The 15,939-nt window shown below is 37.0% G+C and overlaps 1 protein-coding gene across 5 annotated transcripts; it reads right to left on the bottom strand.

Moving 5' to 3' along the window:
• Positions 1 to 742: 742 nt before the first annotated feature.
• Positions 743 to 15,069, bottom strand: LOC111595414 (voltage-dependent calcium channel subunit alpha-2/delta-3). 5 transcript variants are annotated; one of them, XM_023309131.2, is made up of 23 exons: positions 14,645 to 15,069; positions 14,485 to 14,566; positions 13,038 to 13,142; positions 12,684 to 12,960; positions 10,957 to 11,351; positions 10,295 to 10,744; positions 10,078 to 10,218; positions 9,930 to 10,013; positions 9,425 to 9,481; positions 6,303 to 6,383; positions 6,168 to 6,242; positions 5,987 to 6,094; positions 5,851 to 5,922; positions 5,590 to 5,792; positions 5,384 to 5,526; positions 5,094 to 5,150; positions 4,460 to 4,559; positions 3,838 to 3,948; positions 3,662 to 3,780; positions 3,457 to 3,596; positions 3,176 to 3,400; positions 2,053 to 2,559; positions 743 to 1,986 (listed from the first exon to the last, which is right to left on the bottom strand). In XM_023309131.2, the coding sequence occupies exons 1-23, from the start codon at positions 14,746 to 14,748 to the stop codon at positions 1,894 to 1,896; spliced, it is 3,729 nt and encodes a 1,242-aa protein (XP_023164899.1). In that variant the 5' UTR covers positions 14,749 to 15,069; the 3' UTR covers positions 743 to 1,893. The 5 variants fall into 5 exon arrangements, with proteins under 5 accessions (XP_023164899.1, XP_023164900.1, XP_023164901.1 ...); XM_023309132.2 differs by lacking the exon at positions 9,425 to 9,481 and adding an exon at positions 8,068 to 8,121; XM_023309133.2 differs by lacking the exon at positions 5,094 to 5,150.
• Positions 15,070 to 15,939: the final 870 nt, after the last annotated feature.

Raw genomic sequence — 15,939 nt, 5'->3', positions numbered from 1 at the left:
ATGTTATTCATTCAAAAACCGCATAAGTACTGTAAATAAAATAAATTTGATAAGTAAAACAATTAATTTAATCTTTTTTCTTTTAGCACTTCTGACAAGTTGTTGTTTTTTATTTGTTTATTATTAATATATGCTTAATTAATACATAAAGTTCTATGTATTTAGTGTGGTTGCTTTTAAATTAAGTTTAATACAAATTGCAGTGATTAGTGAGTGTTTTAAAGGAAGTTTTTATCTCTCGTCTCGGTCAAAATTTGTTTGTTTTATTCCGAGTTTCGGCGCCGCTTTGGAAAAGCAAAACTGGATACAAATTTTATATTATTATTTATTTTCTTAGAATTTTTCTCTCTTTATGAAAAGAATTTATATCAAGAAGCCTCTCGGCTTGACTACATTTTATAATATCTCTATAGTTGTATAGCTAAAGCGAATTCAGTAAGACCTAATGGATATTTAACCAGGGAAATGGGAAAATTCAAATGGTTCGAAACGAAATAACAGAGAAAAGTGTAAAGATTAAAGAGTAAATAACAAATTCTAGGCAGTCGAATGGCACAAGGGTAGGTACACGGGTACTACAAAATTTTGAGAGTATGTCCAGCTATGGCCGTGAAATTGTGTTATAGTTTTCATCTGAAGATTTTGCCTAAATGTTTAAAGTTTTCGGTTATGAGTTTTTGTAAATTTTAACTAGTCAATATTAAATTTAATATTAGTATTAGATTAATTTTATTTTAAGTTTGGTTTTTTCTTTGCTGTTTAATTTTTTCATTTAAATCTAAATTTACTAAGCGCTGCTGCTTCTGCTCAGTTCTGTGGCTCGTAGCTCGTATCAAGTAGTTAGTAGTATGTAATAAAAAGTTGTTATAATAGGTACTTGTGGGTTAGGCTAGGTATCAATCAGTATTATCATAGTTAATAAAATTATTATTACTCTTGTATATATGTATGCTTTATATAAAAAACACAAGTTGTTGGTTTCCTTTTTGCTCGCAATCTTTGTGGCTTTTACGCTAGATTTATAACGAATGTTTATAAAAGTATTTAATGCTTCGTAAAGCCGAACTCTTCAACGGCTTTTGGTATATGTTTTTTTTTAGTTGTAGTTGTTCTGGGCTAAGCTAAGCAAATATACAAAAGCTACTTAAACGTATAGCATGTACCTGGCGTATGTATATATATTTATATATATATTTTTTTTTGTTTCTAATTGGTTAGTTATTTTAATTTTTATTTTGTCTTGCATTATTCATAGGTATTCTTGTTCCATTCTTCAACATAATAATTAGCTAAGGTTACTTACAAATGTGGCCATCTTAAATTAGGTATCAACTTACGCACGCTCACACATTCACACACATGCACACATTTACACACTCACACACTTAACATGGGCAGTAGTTTATATGGAACAGTGTGCGCATTTTCTTTGCCTATTTTTGTAACAGCGAGCGTCATTTACAAAATATTATTTTACTCAATATATTTGTATTATTTTGTTTTAATTTTTGCGAGTTTAAGGCCGTTGTTGGAATTTGTAGTTTATTTTCTATTTAATTATTTTTTCTTGTCTATTGGAAGGTCTACAATAAAGCGCAGCGACCCGTCCATTATAGGCAGCACACACTGTCACATGTTCATAGTTAACATAAAACTCAAGACACGGCTTGAAAACAAATGTGGTAGCTAAGTTAGCCTTAAAACTAGGCTGACATACAACAGAAATAAATGGTGGAAAAAATGAACAGCATTTAAGCGTTTATGAGTATATAGTAAAAAATCGAACTTCCCCCTAATATTCCCAATAATCATCATATATATATGTATATATATAATACAAAAACATTATCAATATATATTGCCTACAATTAGCTAAACCCATTGCGATCAATGTTAAAGCAAGCGGCTCAACGCGTGGCTGAGCAGCAGGAGCGTGAGATTCGCATAGACGGCGCAACCTTTGCCACACAACTTGATTGCGCTCTCCTGTCAGAGAAAGAGAGCAAGTTTTTAGAATGAAAGTGCTAAAGAGAGAGAGAGAGAGTGACTTACATTTGCATGACGACTGATGCAGCTCTGCGGGCGCACTCGATTGAATTCTCTAGCATGCTTGTAACAAGAGAAGGTCTCATTGGGCGCCAGTGGATAGTTGATGGGCGCCGGATTGACAGTCAGCACGAGGGCGACGTCACGCGGACACAGCTGATCGATGACCAGCAGTATGAGATTGCTGTTGGGTATGGGCAGCACCACAAATGGCCGCTCGCATGCATGCGCTGTCATATTGTAGACAACGTTGTCCTTCTCATTGTAGAGCATGTAGAGCTCGCGCTGCATGTCACATGATTTGAGACGCGTGCGTCGCAGCGTCAGATGGCGCAGCCAGGCGGCATTCTTCGTGTGGCTGTTATCCTCGGGCTCCTGTTCTGTGCCATTCGCATCCATATAGACGTCATTGTAATGGGCCGATATGCCCGGCGCCAATCGCATCAGTTGCACAATATACCACAGCGCCGTATGCAGCAGCCATTTGCTTACGCGCAGCAGATGAAACAGCGGCTGTAGAAGTGAAGAAATTTTAATTATTAAAAAAATGTAATAAAAAGATTTTGGAATGCATTTGAAGTATATAAAAATATCAAAATGTTATTGCATTTGAAAGTATTAAATGAGTAAAAGGCTTATAAGCTGCGCAGTCTAAAGCAAGTTTTTAGTTCTTACATATTGTTTGCGCTTAACTTAACTTCTTTTTAAGCAATAAGCCAAGGCTAATGCTTAGCAAAATGTTGCAATTTTAGCTTTTAGCTTAATTTGTACTAAATTGTTTTCAATTTTGGCAAAGTTTAGCAAACTCAAAACTAAATGTCAACTTTGAGTCAGCTGTTTTAAGGTTGCATAATTAAATAACTTTTTAATGTTGGCTTAAAGTTCATTTGATGACAAGCAGAGCTCAAAAAGATTTAGATTTGGTATGAAAAATAAACAGCAAGTGCAGAGGCAAGTGCAAGCAGAAATTTAAATTGATTCAATTAATTTTCAATATATGTTTTGGACAAAACTTTGCAGTGTTACACTTAGCTGACAGTGAACTTTAACAGGAGAATAGATTTACGTGTTGTTAGGTACAATGCAAAGGGCTCGAAGTCAGTCATTGTTCTAGTGTAAGTTTACTTACAGATAACAGAGTATTGGATGCGTTGACCTCTGTTTTGGACTCGAAGCACACGGCTTGATAGTCATAGACAATGACACGCTTGTATACTCTTTCCTCGACAAGGCGCATCATGATGGCGCCATTGACTTCACCAAAAAATCGACCAGTTTCGTGAACGCGCGACGAGATGATCACGAAGCCATTGTTATCGAGTATATAGCAGTCCTTATCATCGACAGCACATGCCTAAAGCAAATATTAATGTAATTATTCGATATCATCTTGAATTCTAGAGTATATACATTGCCGGTGATATTGTGAAACAGCTTGTAGAAAGCAGAGTGTTGAAATTGAAATCCAACCACTGCTGCGGGCGCTGACTTGGAGCTCTCATTGTGAAAAATGGCATTGCTGGCAGTTACAATAATTTCCGAGCCAGTTTCTGCAAGTAAGAGAAATGCAGATAATTGGAACAGACTATTGGGATGATAATTTTGTCAAGCTTACCTCCGGCATCGTATGGCACCGAGTAGACAAAACTTTCCTTATGCACAAAATATTGGTCCACAGCGCGCTTATACCAGATCTCATCGATAGCGCGTTTATTGTTCTGACTAAAGCTCTCGCTGTAAGCAAACGAGGCGTATATATAGAGGTACTACTGTAACGCAACTTTTACTTACCCCACGCTCGGCTGCTCAGCCATGTTCGAGTGGAACTCGTGCCAGCGGGTTAGACCACTGTGCGTGGCCAAAAAGGCGATGGTGATGCCAAAACGTTGCTTGAATTCGTGTCTGTAGGAACAGAAATCGACATATTAGAGACAATTCCATAGAAGATCGCTGACTATAACAACATGATAATTAGTATGATACATATAAATATATATAAATAAGTAAGTTTAGACGAGTTTTTCTGTTTACCTTGGCAGCAAACCCATTAGTACGGCTATTGGGCTTGATGCGCTAACGCTAGAGAGGGTATTTGTATTGTATTTTCGATTTAGACGTTATGAAAGGCATTATGTTATGTTGTGGTACAAGAGTTCAAGAGTTCATAGATTGCAGTATTCATTTGTGGGTGCAAAAAATTCATTATGGAATAGACAAACGACAACAACAACAACGATACACACAAAAGTTTCGGCATAAAATGCAAATAAAAGTGAGAAAAAAGAAAGGCGTACACAGAAATTATAATGGTTAATATGTGCTGCCTTTAGCTGGTTGAGGATAGTTGTTGACTGTACTTGATGTGTGAAAAACAAGTCAAGTCTGGTTCGCTCAGCAACCAATTGCCACTTACCTCTTCTCCTCCTTATCGCGAGCATTGAAGCTCGTATTGTTCGAGAACCATTTCGTGACGCGCGCATCAAAGACAAGGGATTGCATGAGCTGGCGATCGCCTGTAAGCAGAAAAAGTCAAGCGTTAGCCCATCGATATGGATAAAAACAAGCGAAGCAGCGTCGCAACCGTTTTCGGTAGCTTCCTCTTCTTGAAATCTGTTACGCTCTCAGCTTGTTTGGATCAACTTAGTTACATACAAAGATTTCTTTAAACAACGAAATCAAATTGAAAATCAAAAGTTTTTCTCATGCATTTTCATTTGGCTTTCGTGATATTTTGTGCAAATTCCGCAGCTAACTGGTGGCAACACATACAAGTAAAGGTACATAGAGCTTATATTAAGACAAACTGAAATCATAAGTCAAGACTACATTTATAAGGCATATCCGATTTTCTATTTTTTGTTGCATATGTTGATTTGTGGCACGAGTCTGCGCCAAAAATGTGAACGAAATGGTGGTGCAGGTGCAAAGTGCTTAGCTCAAAAGTTAATATCAGTGCACTCGGTGATTGTGGGCAGAGAGGGGAAGAGGTTGGTAGACGTTTCTTGGATGTTACAACTTGACTTGGCTGTATGGCATTCGTTACTCACAATAGTAGCTTTCTTTTTCATTGATTGATGGATAGCGGCCAGTTGATGAGTTGTTAGCTGTGAATTTGCATGATTATTGAAATCGTAATCGAAATTTGCAGTTTTCTTGGTATTATTTTCATTTTTCATTTTTCTTTTCGAGCATAAGTTAGTAAACGAAACATCGAACACAGTAAGCAAAAACTTAGTTTAAAAGCGTCAACAGCGGCTTTTTTTTTGATTATTTCAAAGCGTTTTCGGTAACAAAAAAATAATGTACAAGGAAATATGGTCCGTCGGTTTCTACTTACAAAAAATGGCTGCCGCATGCTCCGGGGGCAACGCGCTTCGACTTGATGGCCAATGCCAACCGGGCTCAGACATTCGATCAACAAAATACAAAAGCTCTGTTTCGGGCGTTCTGAATGTCTTGTTGGTTTGCTTGCAAAACAGCCTAAGTAAAGGGAAAGAGTGTAAGTATACCTAAATATTATTTACACTATTTGATCGCGCTTACCAATCGGGATGAATTTTCCAGCGTTTGCCATCAAAGAAGCTGCGTATATTCTTGCCCGTTATATAGGTGCGATGTATGTCTTGTTCGGTGCGTGGTTCCACGCGACTCACACCATAACGCTCCGGATAGGTGATAACGAGCGTAAAGGGCGTATTCTTTATAGCAGTCCAGTAATACTGGCGCTTGACGCGAGCCACACGTTTCTGTAAATCAAGTGATATCACAATAAAATTGCTGGCTATAGAGTTTTGATAGACTAACCATTTCGTCGAAATGATTTTTGACCAACATCCATTTGCTGCCAGTCGATTGATTGATTATAGAATCGCGTATCTAAGAGAGAGTAGAGTAATAATTATTTAATATATAATTGTTTAAGGACTTTTTCGTTGCCTACCGTCATCAGCACTGGATTAAAGTCTCTGGCGGCTCGATCGTCATCCAATAGCTCAACTTCAATCATGTCAACGCTATTGTAAGCTGGCTTTAATATATAACCTTGGAACTGCTCAGTAAAACATTAAATGTAAAGTGTTAGCAAGCGTTAATATGTTAAGAATTTACTATTTTGCACTCACAATTGGACGAAAATCTGGATGGAATAGTACATAACCATTATTGGTTACTATAAACGCATAACCATTCACGCCAAGCTGCAGAGATATTATTTGAAAATGTGTTATTTGAGACGTTTTCGAATACTAAAAACTTACCATAAACGGCGATAGCAGCTTTTTTATTTCACTGATGGGCACATCGGTGCCAGCCACGCCCAATATATTTGCGATTCTTGTCTGTGCGTGGGCAAAAATTGTTGAGTAAATTTAACAAAATGTTTTTAAAAGGGTTGTGAATCGAAACATTTACATTTGGACTTTTAAATGTAGTTTTGGTATTTTTTGTTTTGTTTTTTGTTTTTTTTTTTTTTTTTTTTTAGCGCAAATACAAGTACAAGTACAGAGAATTTTTATTAATTGTTTGCATGTTAATCAAATACGGAAAATGAATTGAATTTGAAGTTGATAAATGGCATTGCTAGTACAAAACGAAATTTGGATTTGGCTTACACGTTATGAAAATTTCAAAAGAAAAAACAACAAAAAAAGTATTGAAAATCGAAAATTAAGTCAAGAAATGTTTATGCAAATACATATGGAAAGCATTTGTTTTTACTACGCAAGAAACTTACGAATACAGTTAAGAGAGTTGTTTTTTTTTTTAAGATTTTTCAAATGGCATTATTATTAATAAATTTTGATTGATGTTTACAATTACAAATAGTTTTAGAGAATTTTAAATTGTTTTAGTTTTGCAGAGCGTTAGGCTAATTACATGGCTAGCAGAGTAGTACTAAGAGCGTATGAGAGCGTACAGTGGTTGTGTAAACCGAAATAACGCAATGTTAAAATAAGTTTAAAACAACATGAGAAACAAATGAGAAAATTCATTTTTAGCAAAATTTTATTTAAGACGCTTTAGCAAAGAAGAAGAAGAAGAATGAAAGAGCAATTTACAAATTTGTATTTTGATTGAAAATCGAACTTAAAACAATGAAAAAGCTGTTTACAAAGTGTGTTTGAGATGGGGCGGGGGGCGGGGACGGGTTTAGTTTATCACAAGATGGAAGTGAACTTGACGCACTTGGAGGAGTACAAGTTTTAATTGAGGTTTATATGTGTGTTTCATGTAGTTCTTGTTGTGTGTGTGTGTGCGTGTTTTTTTCATACAGTTTTTATACCCTTCACACAGTTACATTGAGTGAGTGCTTGTGGAAATACCATGTTAGCGCGTCTGCTTAGTGGAAGCAATTGCATTTAGTCAGTGGAAACACAGTGTAAATTGATTGAGATGATGGAAACACTGTGCGAGGGCAACGCAGCAGTGGAAACACAATGGAAGCAAGTTGAGAATTGTTATCAATAGAGTCATTTATTGTTCTGTGTGGTACGCAGTTTAAAAAGTGAACCATTTCGAGTACTTGGAAGATTGTGGAGTGAGTGTTTACCAGTTGCAGCTAGATTGCAGTTCAGCTAGACAGTTAGTAGAGTTTGGTTGCAGTTGCAGTTGCCTAGGAAATTGATCGAGTGCCCGTTAACAGCAATTAGGAAAAGCTTTACATATAGAGAACTTAGCCTAAGAATACGACTAAAAATAAACATGAATTTTTCAAATCAAGCATTGGAAGCTAAAAGGAATGTTGCAAGGAAAGCGTAAAATAATAAGTGAAAGGAGGCTGGACATATGGGCGTGGTGTACAAAAGAAAATCGTAGTTGGTGCTCAATTCGAAAGCAAAATGTGTTTTTTTTTTTCATCAGGAATAAAAACAAAAAGGACATGCGGCACAGACGTTAATCGAAATTAAGGTTAAAGGTAATTTGAAAAATGTTTGCAGTTTTAAACATATTTAGTAATATTTGTTGTCATCTTTTTTGCTTTTTTTTTGAGTTGTTGCTTAAATTTAGAAACAATTTACTCACAACTTGGAGGTTTATTTTCGCAGCCGGATTTATATCGGTCGTTAGATTAATGAGCTGTGAATTTGTATTGGTAGATTATAATAAATAAATAAATAACTGTCTAGAAACGAAAGCAAAACTTAAATATGTCGGGTGTACACACCTAGGGAGCGCAGCTGGGATCAATATAAATACTGGGTGTCGTGGGGTGTATTCAACTAAGCTGGAACTAAGTTGTGCCTGCCTAACAATTGCCGTCCTTTGGGCTGGTTCTTATGAAGGGTATAAAAACTTAATCAATCGATGCCTTATTGCGATTTGTGTTTCTAGTTGTATGTTTATCGGTAATTGTTTCTGTTGATGTTGTTTGTTTGTTGTTTGTTTGTTTGTTTGTTTGTTGTTGATTCATGTGCTCTATAGGGCCTCAGCACTAGCCTAAGATTTCTTTCAATTGATTGTACTTACTAAACATCAATGAATACGGCATCTAACATTGATTGGGATATCTATTCGGGAGTATTGAACCAATTCAACTATATACGAGTACTTTATATGTATTTGGGCTCTAGGCCTTCAGCGGCTTTCAACCGATTTGTAGTTTGTAGTTGCTTTGTTTTATTTTTTTTGGTCTTACGTAAAACAACAAATGTTAAATTGTACTACTCAAAATGCTAGATAAAATGTTCTATATATATTTAATTTACGATTACGTTAAGTAAGTAACTAGGCATAGCTATATGGTAATTATGTTACGTTTACGAATATATATAACGAAAATTTGATATGCTATTGTATATAATTACGTGGTATATCATTTCAATACTTTACCAATCGAATTGCAATTTTTTTTTTTAATTTTTTTTAATTATATTATGGTTTTTTGTTTGATTTTGTATATATACATATGTAGTATATATATAAATAGATATATGCATATATGTATATACCTATATGTATATATGTATTTTGATAGTACCTAGTACGAGTAGGTGGTCAACTATAATGGCAAAAAATTTGCTAATAAAATAGTATGGTCCTAGACCATATTAGCTAGAGTTATATACGAGTAGGTATAGTTAGTTATATAAGTTATATCGATTAAATATGGAGTAGGTATGCATGTTATGTAGCGCAAAGTATAACAAATTGTTTACTTTAGTCATATAATAAGTATATTGATATACATATTTGGATAATATATATTATATACTTGAATAATATAATTATATATATTGAATTCAATACGATATATGCGATTAATTGGCGTATATAAAACTTTTCGCTTAAAGAGCAGCAAATACTTTTTGTTTACTCAAATATCAAATTTGAATTTGAAATTTTGTAGTTTTTTGTTAGAATTTGGCATTATAGTTTGTACCTCACGTGTTTGCAATTCCCAGAGTGCTTCATTTATTAAAACTTCTTCGGTGATATTCTGTGGTATAGTTGTGTATAGTTTTGGTAGTAGTAGTAGTAGTAGTAGGTAGTTGTGTGTTATAATTATATATAACGCATAAAATATTAATATAGTAGTAGTAGTAGTATATAGTGAGTTGTTATATAGATAGATTATGGGTTTTGGTTTTGGGGACTGGTTTGCTTTTGTTTCTCTTTTCTTATCTTATATATATATTTATCGATAGCTAAAGAGCTATATATATATATTGCTTATTGATAGCTTCGATGATGAGAAAGAGAGATAGACACAGAGAGAGAGAGAGAGAGAGAGAGCATAATGATCGCGACATTATCTGCGGTGCGACGTCGATATGTCTTTTGTTCAGATTTGGCTAAAAATTTTTGGCAGTGCTAACGGTTGATATTTGATTTTGATTTTGATTTCGCTCGCGCTCGGCACTAACATCTTTATAGGCTTGACTTACCGCATTTTCACGACGATCATAAATGGGCATGGACACGGTGGTCATAAATTGGTAGACATTGGAGTCTACTGGTTGGTTCCAGGTCTGCAAAATATATATAAATGAGGTGGTTAGATTGCAATAATATTTGAATACGCAAAAGGTTCACCTCCTTCATGCGTCGATATTCACGCCTGTGCATTTCGGCGGGCTCCAACATGCGATCGTGTACCTTCCAGTATTCCAGAACATCAGCCTTCTGCTCCTCGCACTGCTTAATATCCCACAGATAGTCGGAAAGTTTGGTATCCTAGATAGCATTAAACGGTTGAAGGCTTTTCGATTTTTGGATTTTGTTTGGTAAGTGGCCCTAGGCTATTACCCACCTCGAGGTCCGCATAGACCTGCGTCCATATGACCGGATGATCATGCCTACCCAATACCAGAGGTCTAGCCATAACTGGTATATAATTTAATACCATTTCACGCACCTCAGCTGTATCGCTGAGATGCACATAATAGCCCTGATTCTCGCATGCCATCCACCGTATATCATCCCAATTCGCCACCTCTTTGCCAATCAGATAGGTGAACACACGCACCGGCCTATAGGGCGGGTCGCGCCAATTGTGCAATTGGAAGACCTCTTGATTATTTTCGGGTGCCCCATCCCCAATGATCATAATCGCCTGATTGCATTGCGCGCCGCGCGAATTAATCTTCGTCTCTTCCAATATCTCGAAGGCCCTTGTCAATGCAGCGGTATAATTGGCAATCGATTTGGGTTTAAACGATTCAATCCCTTCTTTTAGTTCACGTATGTTGCCCAGATTTGCCTGGATGAATTTCGAAGTTTTGGGTAAAACGAATTCGGTTTGGTTTTGTATTTGAATGGGATTGTTGTGTTTGAAGCCGCATTGATTGTGTATAGTTTGAATAATTTTGTGGGATAAAGAAAAATCAGATTGCAAATTGAAAATCATATTGAAAATTCAAAATTCGATCAAATGAGGACAAAACAAGATATGCAAATAAAAGATATATATACTTGAATCAGTGTATCCTCGAAACATCCGACAACTGGGCTCACTTCCTTATCAAAGGTGAAGATGTTCACAAAGTCATTTGTACCTAATGTATCGAGTATAGTATTGACAACATGCTTTGCGATATCTAGCCTCTGTCCCAACATTGAACCAGATCCATCCATTAGGATAATAATATCCTTTGGACTTGTCGCCGCCTCCATGTACCAAGAGCGTAAACGGCAATCGTATAGATCAACCGGTACGTCCTTCTTCCATTTCGATGCAGGGAATTGACGCATAAAGCCTGTCGAACTGCCAAAAAATTGCCACGACAAACTTGGATCGTTTTTATAATTATCACGAAATATCTGATCCAAATTCTCCGACCATTGAATCGCTTTTATAACATCCGATGCTGTGGTATGTGTGTTTAGTGTTTTGTATTCGAAGACGTATTCATGTTCGTGTCAATGTATTCGATTGTGTGTTTGCCGATGATTGTCGTTATTATTATTATTGTTGTTGGTTTTTTTTTAGTTTGGCAAAGAAACGGGAAGAATTTTTAATACAGAAATTGATTAGTTTTTCTTGTTGGGGATTCGAAGACCTAAGAATAAATCTCTCTGATACTTTTTTTTCTGAATTTGTGAGGCGTTTCATAACATAGCACAAGGCAGTGCAGGCGCAGGTGTATGTGCTTGTGTTGTTGTGTGTGTGTGTGTGTGTGATGTTTTTGTTGTGTGCTTTGTTGGCTTGGTCGTGGGCGTATTGCACGTAGGTGTTAAAGTGGCTTAGTTGGGTGTTGTACGGTTTTTGGCAAAGCATTCCGCGTGTCGGCAATAAACATTCACAGCGCCACGCACGCGTCCCCAGCAACAATTCGCAACGCAGCATTCGCGATGCAGGCAGCGGTAAACTTTCGTTTTCTTAGAGATGAACGCGTTTATAATCTTAAGAGAATTCTTAACCTCATGAAGAATTGCAATCCAATGAATAACCACTTAAGAAGAAAGTTTTACTCTGAATCAATTTTTGGACTATTATTATATTGACGTGCTATCTAGAGCATTGAGCTCCTAACTGAATTTTTCACTATTTTTATTTGAAATGTTTCTGTTAAATATATAAATTGATTTCCTTAAACTTTATCTAAGTCTTTTTTATGTAAGACTTAATATTTTTTCCCCTTAACTTGAAGCCTTTTATAATCAACTCTCGTACTAGTACAGTCACTACAAAATGCAACGCGCTCATATCTAAGCTATCGGCCATTAGGTACAGTTGTGTGCGCAGAATGCGGCGATGCGTTGCTTGCGTGGGCGCGCGTGCGCTTTTTTGCGGCGCGCATTGACTTAAGCGGTTGGAAATTGAAAAAGAAAAAGAAGGCGCAATATACGAGAAATGTTAACGGTTAAACGGTTAATCGGTTAACTATGAACGGTAACTAATTAGCATACAGCATACGAGCGAGACAAACAGACTTAGTGCTACGTTTTAGACAGCTAAAACAGAGACAGTTACAGAGACGCAGTGTGTTGTTGGCATTGTGTGTGCTCGAGTGTTGAAGCTTTTACATACGACACGCAGTGTGCTTAACAAAGACAGCAACGGTTACAGTTACAATTACAATTACAGGTGTAAAGAGAGATACATATAGAGAGAGACAGAGATAGTTGGAGAAAGAAACAGAGAGAGAGAGCGTAGAGAAGAGAGCGATAGCTGTTATGATTTTAAGCACAGTTCAAACCTCGATCGAACACATTCACCGGCACATGCACCGAACTGACGCTGAAATTGACCGGAGTATTGTGGAATTCCGGCCTTGGCTCCAGCACTAACACTTTGGGTGGCACATAGATCAGCGGCTCGCCAATCTGATCGTCCATATCCGGCGGTGTCGTGGGTGGTGGTGGTGTCGGTTCGCCCGGCTCCGCCATCGATTTGGCATTGTAGTACGAGAACATTTTGTCTGCCATATCATTTTGATGTGACAGCGCTGTATTCTCAGCGGTATCCATAATGCGCTAAAATTGTAGCAGTGGAAATACATATATAAATTAAGTATCTATAATTATTACTCTAATGACAAAAAATTACTTACACGCACGGCGCTGACTTTCAGATCCATCATCATTTCGATTTCTTTCGCCATGGACTCGACAATTACGCCACCTTGACGCGTCACCACTTTGGCTTCCTTAAAACTCTGTAAATTATTGGAGATCGTTTTTAGAATAATGGCATAAATAAGAGCATTTAATGGTCGAATTCATAATTAATTAATTATAGGTTACAATTTGAAAAAGTATGTGCAGAAGCTATAAATATATTTTTATTTGAATCTAAAGTATATAGATTATTTTTCGTTATATATCGATTATATATATGAAGTATATTATTTTATATTATCATTATATTTAGTATAGTATAAAGAGAATTATAGTAAAATTTGACACTTCCATTACTACAGTCTGGCTGACTTTTCAACTTGTATGAAGGTTCAACAACGCAGGCTTCATTAGGAAAACGCATATTCCGTGTTAACTTCGTTAAATATCGATTTTCAATACTCTAAAAGTAAACGTATTTGCGCTACTGAAAGACTTATAAATAGTATATTTTTTCGGATAGCAATCCAACTTATCAGATATATTTCCTTCCAAACTATAACATCGATATTTAATAGTTTAATATATATTTTATTTAATACTTAAAGTATTTGCTCTATTCAATGAGCTATTAATATTAAATGTGGTAATACGAATCATGTATTTTGCGATAAAAAGAATGAAGATAGAAAGATTTGTTTGAATATTTTCCAGGTTCTTTAAGAAATAAAACTAAAGTGTACCCCTCAACTATGCTTTATAATTTAAATATCTACCATTTCAAACATATATACTTTATATTTGTTAGTTTATTATTTCAAGTTTTCTTTTCATTTCTATTTTCTCTTCTTCATTCAACAATATTTATTTTTGCCTAAAGAGCTATTGACAACAATAATCTCGTATAATTACGTGGAATTATTTTCGCTAAATGAATCCATAGAAAATTGGTTTTAAGCCATGGCTAAGACCTATTGGTCTGCGAACTAGAAAATGCTCAAATTCCTTTATGCAAGTACTTCCGCCTATATGCCACACGCCACATGTCGCAGTAGGCGTAACGCCTGCAAAGCAATTCCATTTAGAAAATCTAATTGCGCTGACTAAAAATAAATTACACAGCTGTCCTACGCAGCAGCTACTGACCTCATAAAAGAGACAACAACTAGGTGTCCAGCAGGGAGGTGGGGGGAAGTTGTTTAAAAGGGCAGCTTGTTGTCATTGTTGTTGTTGTCAGACATGCCGCGTGCTTCAAACATTTTGTATATATAATTGCCTATTCAGGCAGCCTTTAACCCAAATATGACGTCGCTGCTGCAGTCGCAGTCGCAGCCGCGGTCGACGCTGTCGTCGACGTCACTGTTGGCGTCGCAGTCGCCAAACGTCAACAACAAACAATGGGAGGGAGCATCAGTGGGAAAAATCAATAGGGCGACTCACCTCTTGCACCTCCTTGCGCCTGGTGATAAAATCGCCCAGAGAAAACAGCTCCAAGCCCAGCTTGTCCGCCCAGGAGTGCACACTATAGTTAATATACATGCATAGATCGGAATTAATGATATTGCTCTCAGATCCTGAGTGCGGTTGTGTGGGCACTCACAGATTGTAGTTGATTTTATCGCCATTCGCTGTGGGCGCACTGTGGATGAACACAAACAGAAGGCTCAGGCAGAGGCGCCGCCAGGCCCAAAATGGTCTCGCCATATTGATGTACTGGCTGCTCTGATCTGGGCCGCGACATATATACGAACGAGCTTAATTTAATTGTAGCCCAATTTGCTGCACTCTATCACAAACACACACACACTTGCACATGCCATCGGGTTTGCTCCGCCTGTTTGGCCTGCCTTGCTGCCTAGCCTTAACGGCCATGAAGCAACATTTTCGCGAGCAAATTTTTCACAAAGTTTTCACTCACGTTTTGCACATTTTATACAATTTTCAATAATATTTTAGAATTTTTCTCAGCTCGTGCACGTTTTTCGCTTGTGTTTTGCGCGTGTGAAAATTCTGATGGACTGTAGAAAAAACTTTTCTCTGTATACTGCCGTTAGCTGGTTGACGTTTCGCTGACATTTCTGTGTCAGCGATGAGTTCATCGCCTGGTTTGCGGGAGCGCGAGCGAGACAACAGTATGAGCAGCAATTTTGACGTACGCTGTGCCGCTCACACTGTGTCCTGCGCCTGCGTTGACATTTGACACGCCTGCGCGTTCACTTTGTTTACATCAGTCGAGGCTCCACAGGTGTTTGTTTACCTGCTCGTGCATCTGCGCACTGGCTTTGTTGACGTTTCTCAGCTGTTTGAGCTCTGACAGCTGAGCGCCAACTGTTGCTTCTGCTGACACCGTTTGACAGTTGAGCTCAATGCGAGGGCTGCAAATCTGGCTAAGAAAAGCTTTTGTACGAAACGTAGAGCTTTTAGCATAGCTCCCTTTGCTTTGCACTGGCTTCTTTTTGTGGCTCATAATAGACGGCAGATGCCGCTTTATGAACGTGTTCTATTGTTACCAAAGGCGCATCTCTCGTATCTCAATTGCTTAACTATTATTGTAATTGAAGTTAAAGATTAAGGAGCTCTAAATACATTTTTCTGTCTATAGAGGTTTAACCAGTGGGTGTTCAATTTGTCTGGTTTTTGTCTGGCTTACGTGGCGTATGGGCAACATGTGTTCAGCTCATAATTATGTAGTTCTAGTTGTTTGCGGTTGATAGAATTTTAGGTATACAACTAGGGCATTATAAAACAATAATAATTATAAAAAAACTAAACCAAGCTGTGAGTTTGGAACACTTTAATGTAGCTAGCCAAAAGTCTTATAGTTTTATGCTTAGTAAATTTAGTGTCCCATAATTTTTTTTTCTTTTTTTATTAAGATAAGAGTAAGAAACTGAG

The sequence above is a fragment of the Drosophila hydei genome, unplaced genomic scaffold (assembly GCF_003285905.1).
Source record: "Drosophila hydei strain 15085-1641.00,03,60 unplaced genomic scaffold, DhydRS2 tig00000060-arrow-pilon, whole genome shotgun sequence".
NCBI lineage: Eukaryota > Metazoa > Arthropoda > Insecta > Diptera > Drosophilidae > Drosophila > Drosophila hydei.
Note: the sequence above shows the minus strand (reverse complement) of the source record. Positions and strands in the feature narration are given on the sequence as shown.

What these genes read in the sequence shown, in the direction of transcription:
- LOC111595414 (XM_023309131.2), bottom strand. Translation starts at nt 14,748, where the DNA reads ATGGCGAGACCATTTTGGGCCTGGCGGCGCCTCTGCCTGAGCCTTCTG. An exon ending in TGAAAGTCAGCGCCGTGCGT is followed by an intron (nt 12,961 to 13,037) that starts GTAAGTAATTTT and finishes CTACAATTTTAG; the next exon opens with CGCATTATGGATACCGCTGA. An exon ending in AGCTGCTATCGCCGTTTATG is followed by an intron (nt 6,243 to 6,302) that starts GTAAGTTTTTAG and finishes ATATCTCTGCAG; the next exon opens with CTTGGCGTGAATGGTTATGC.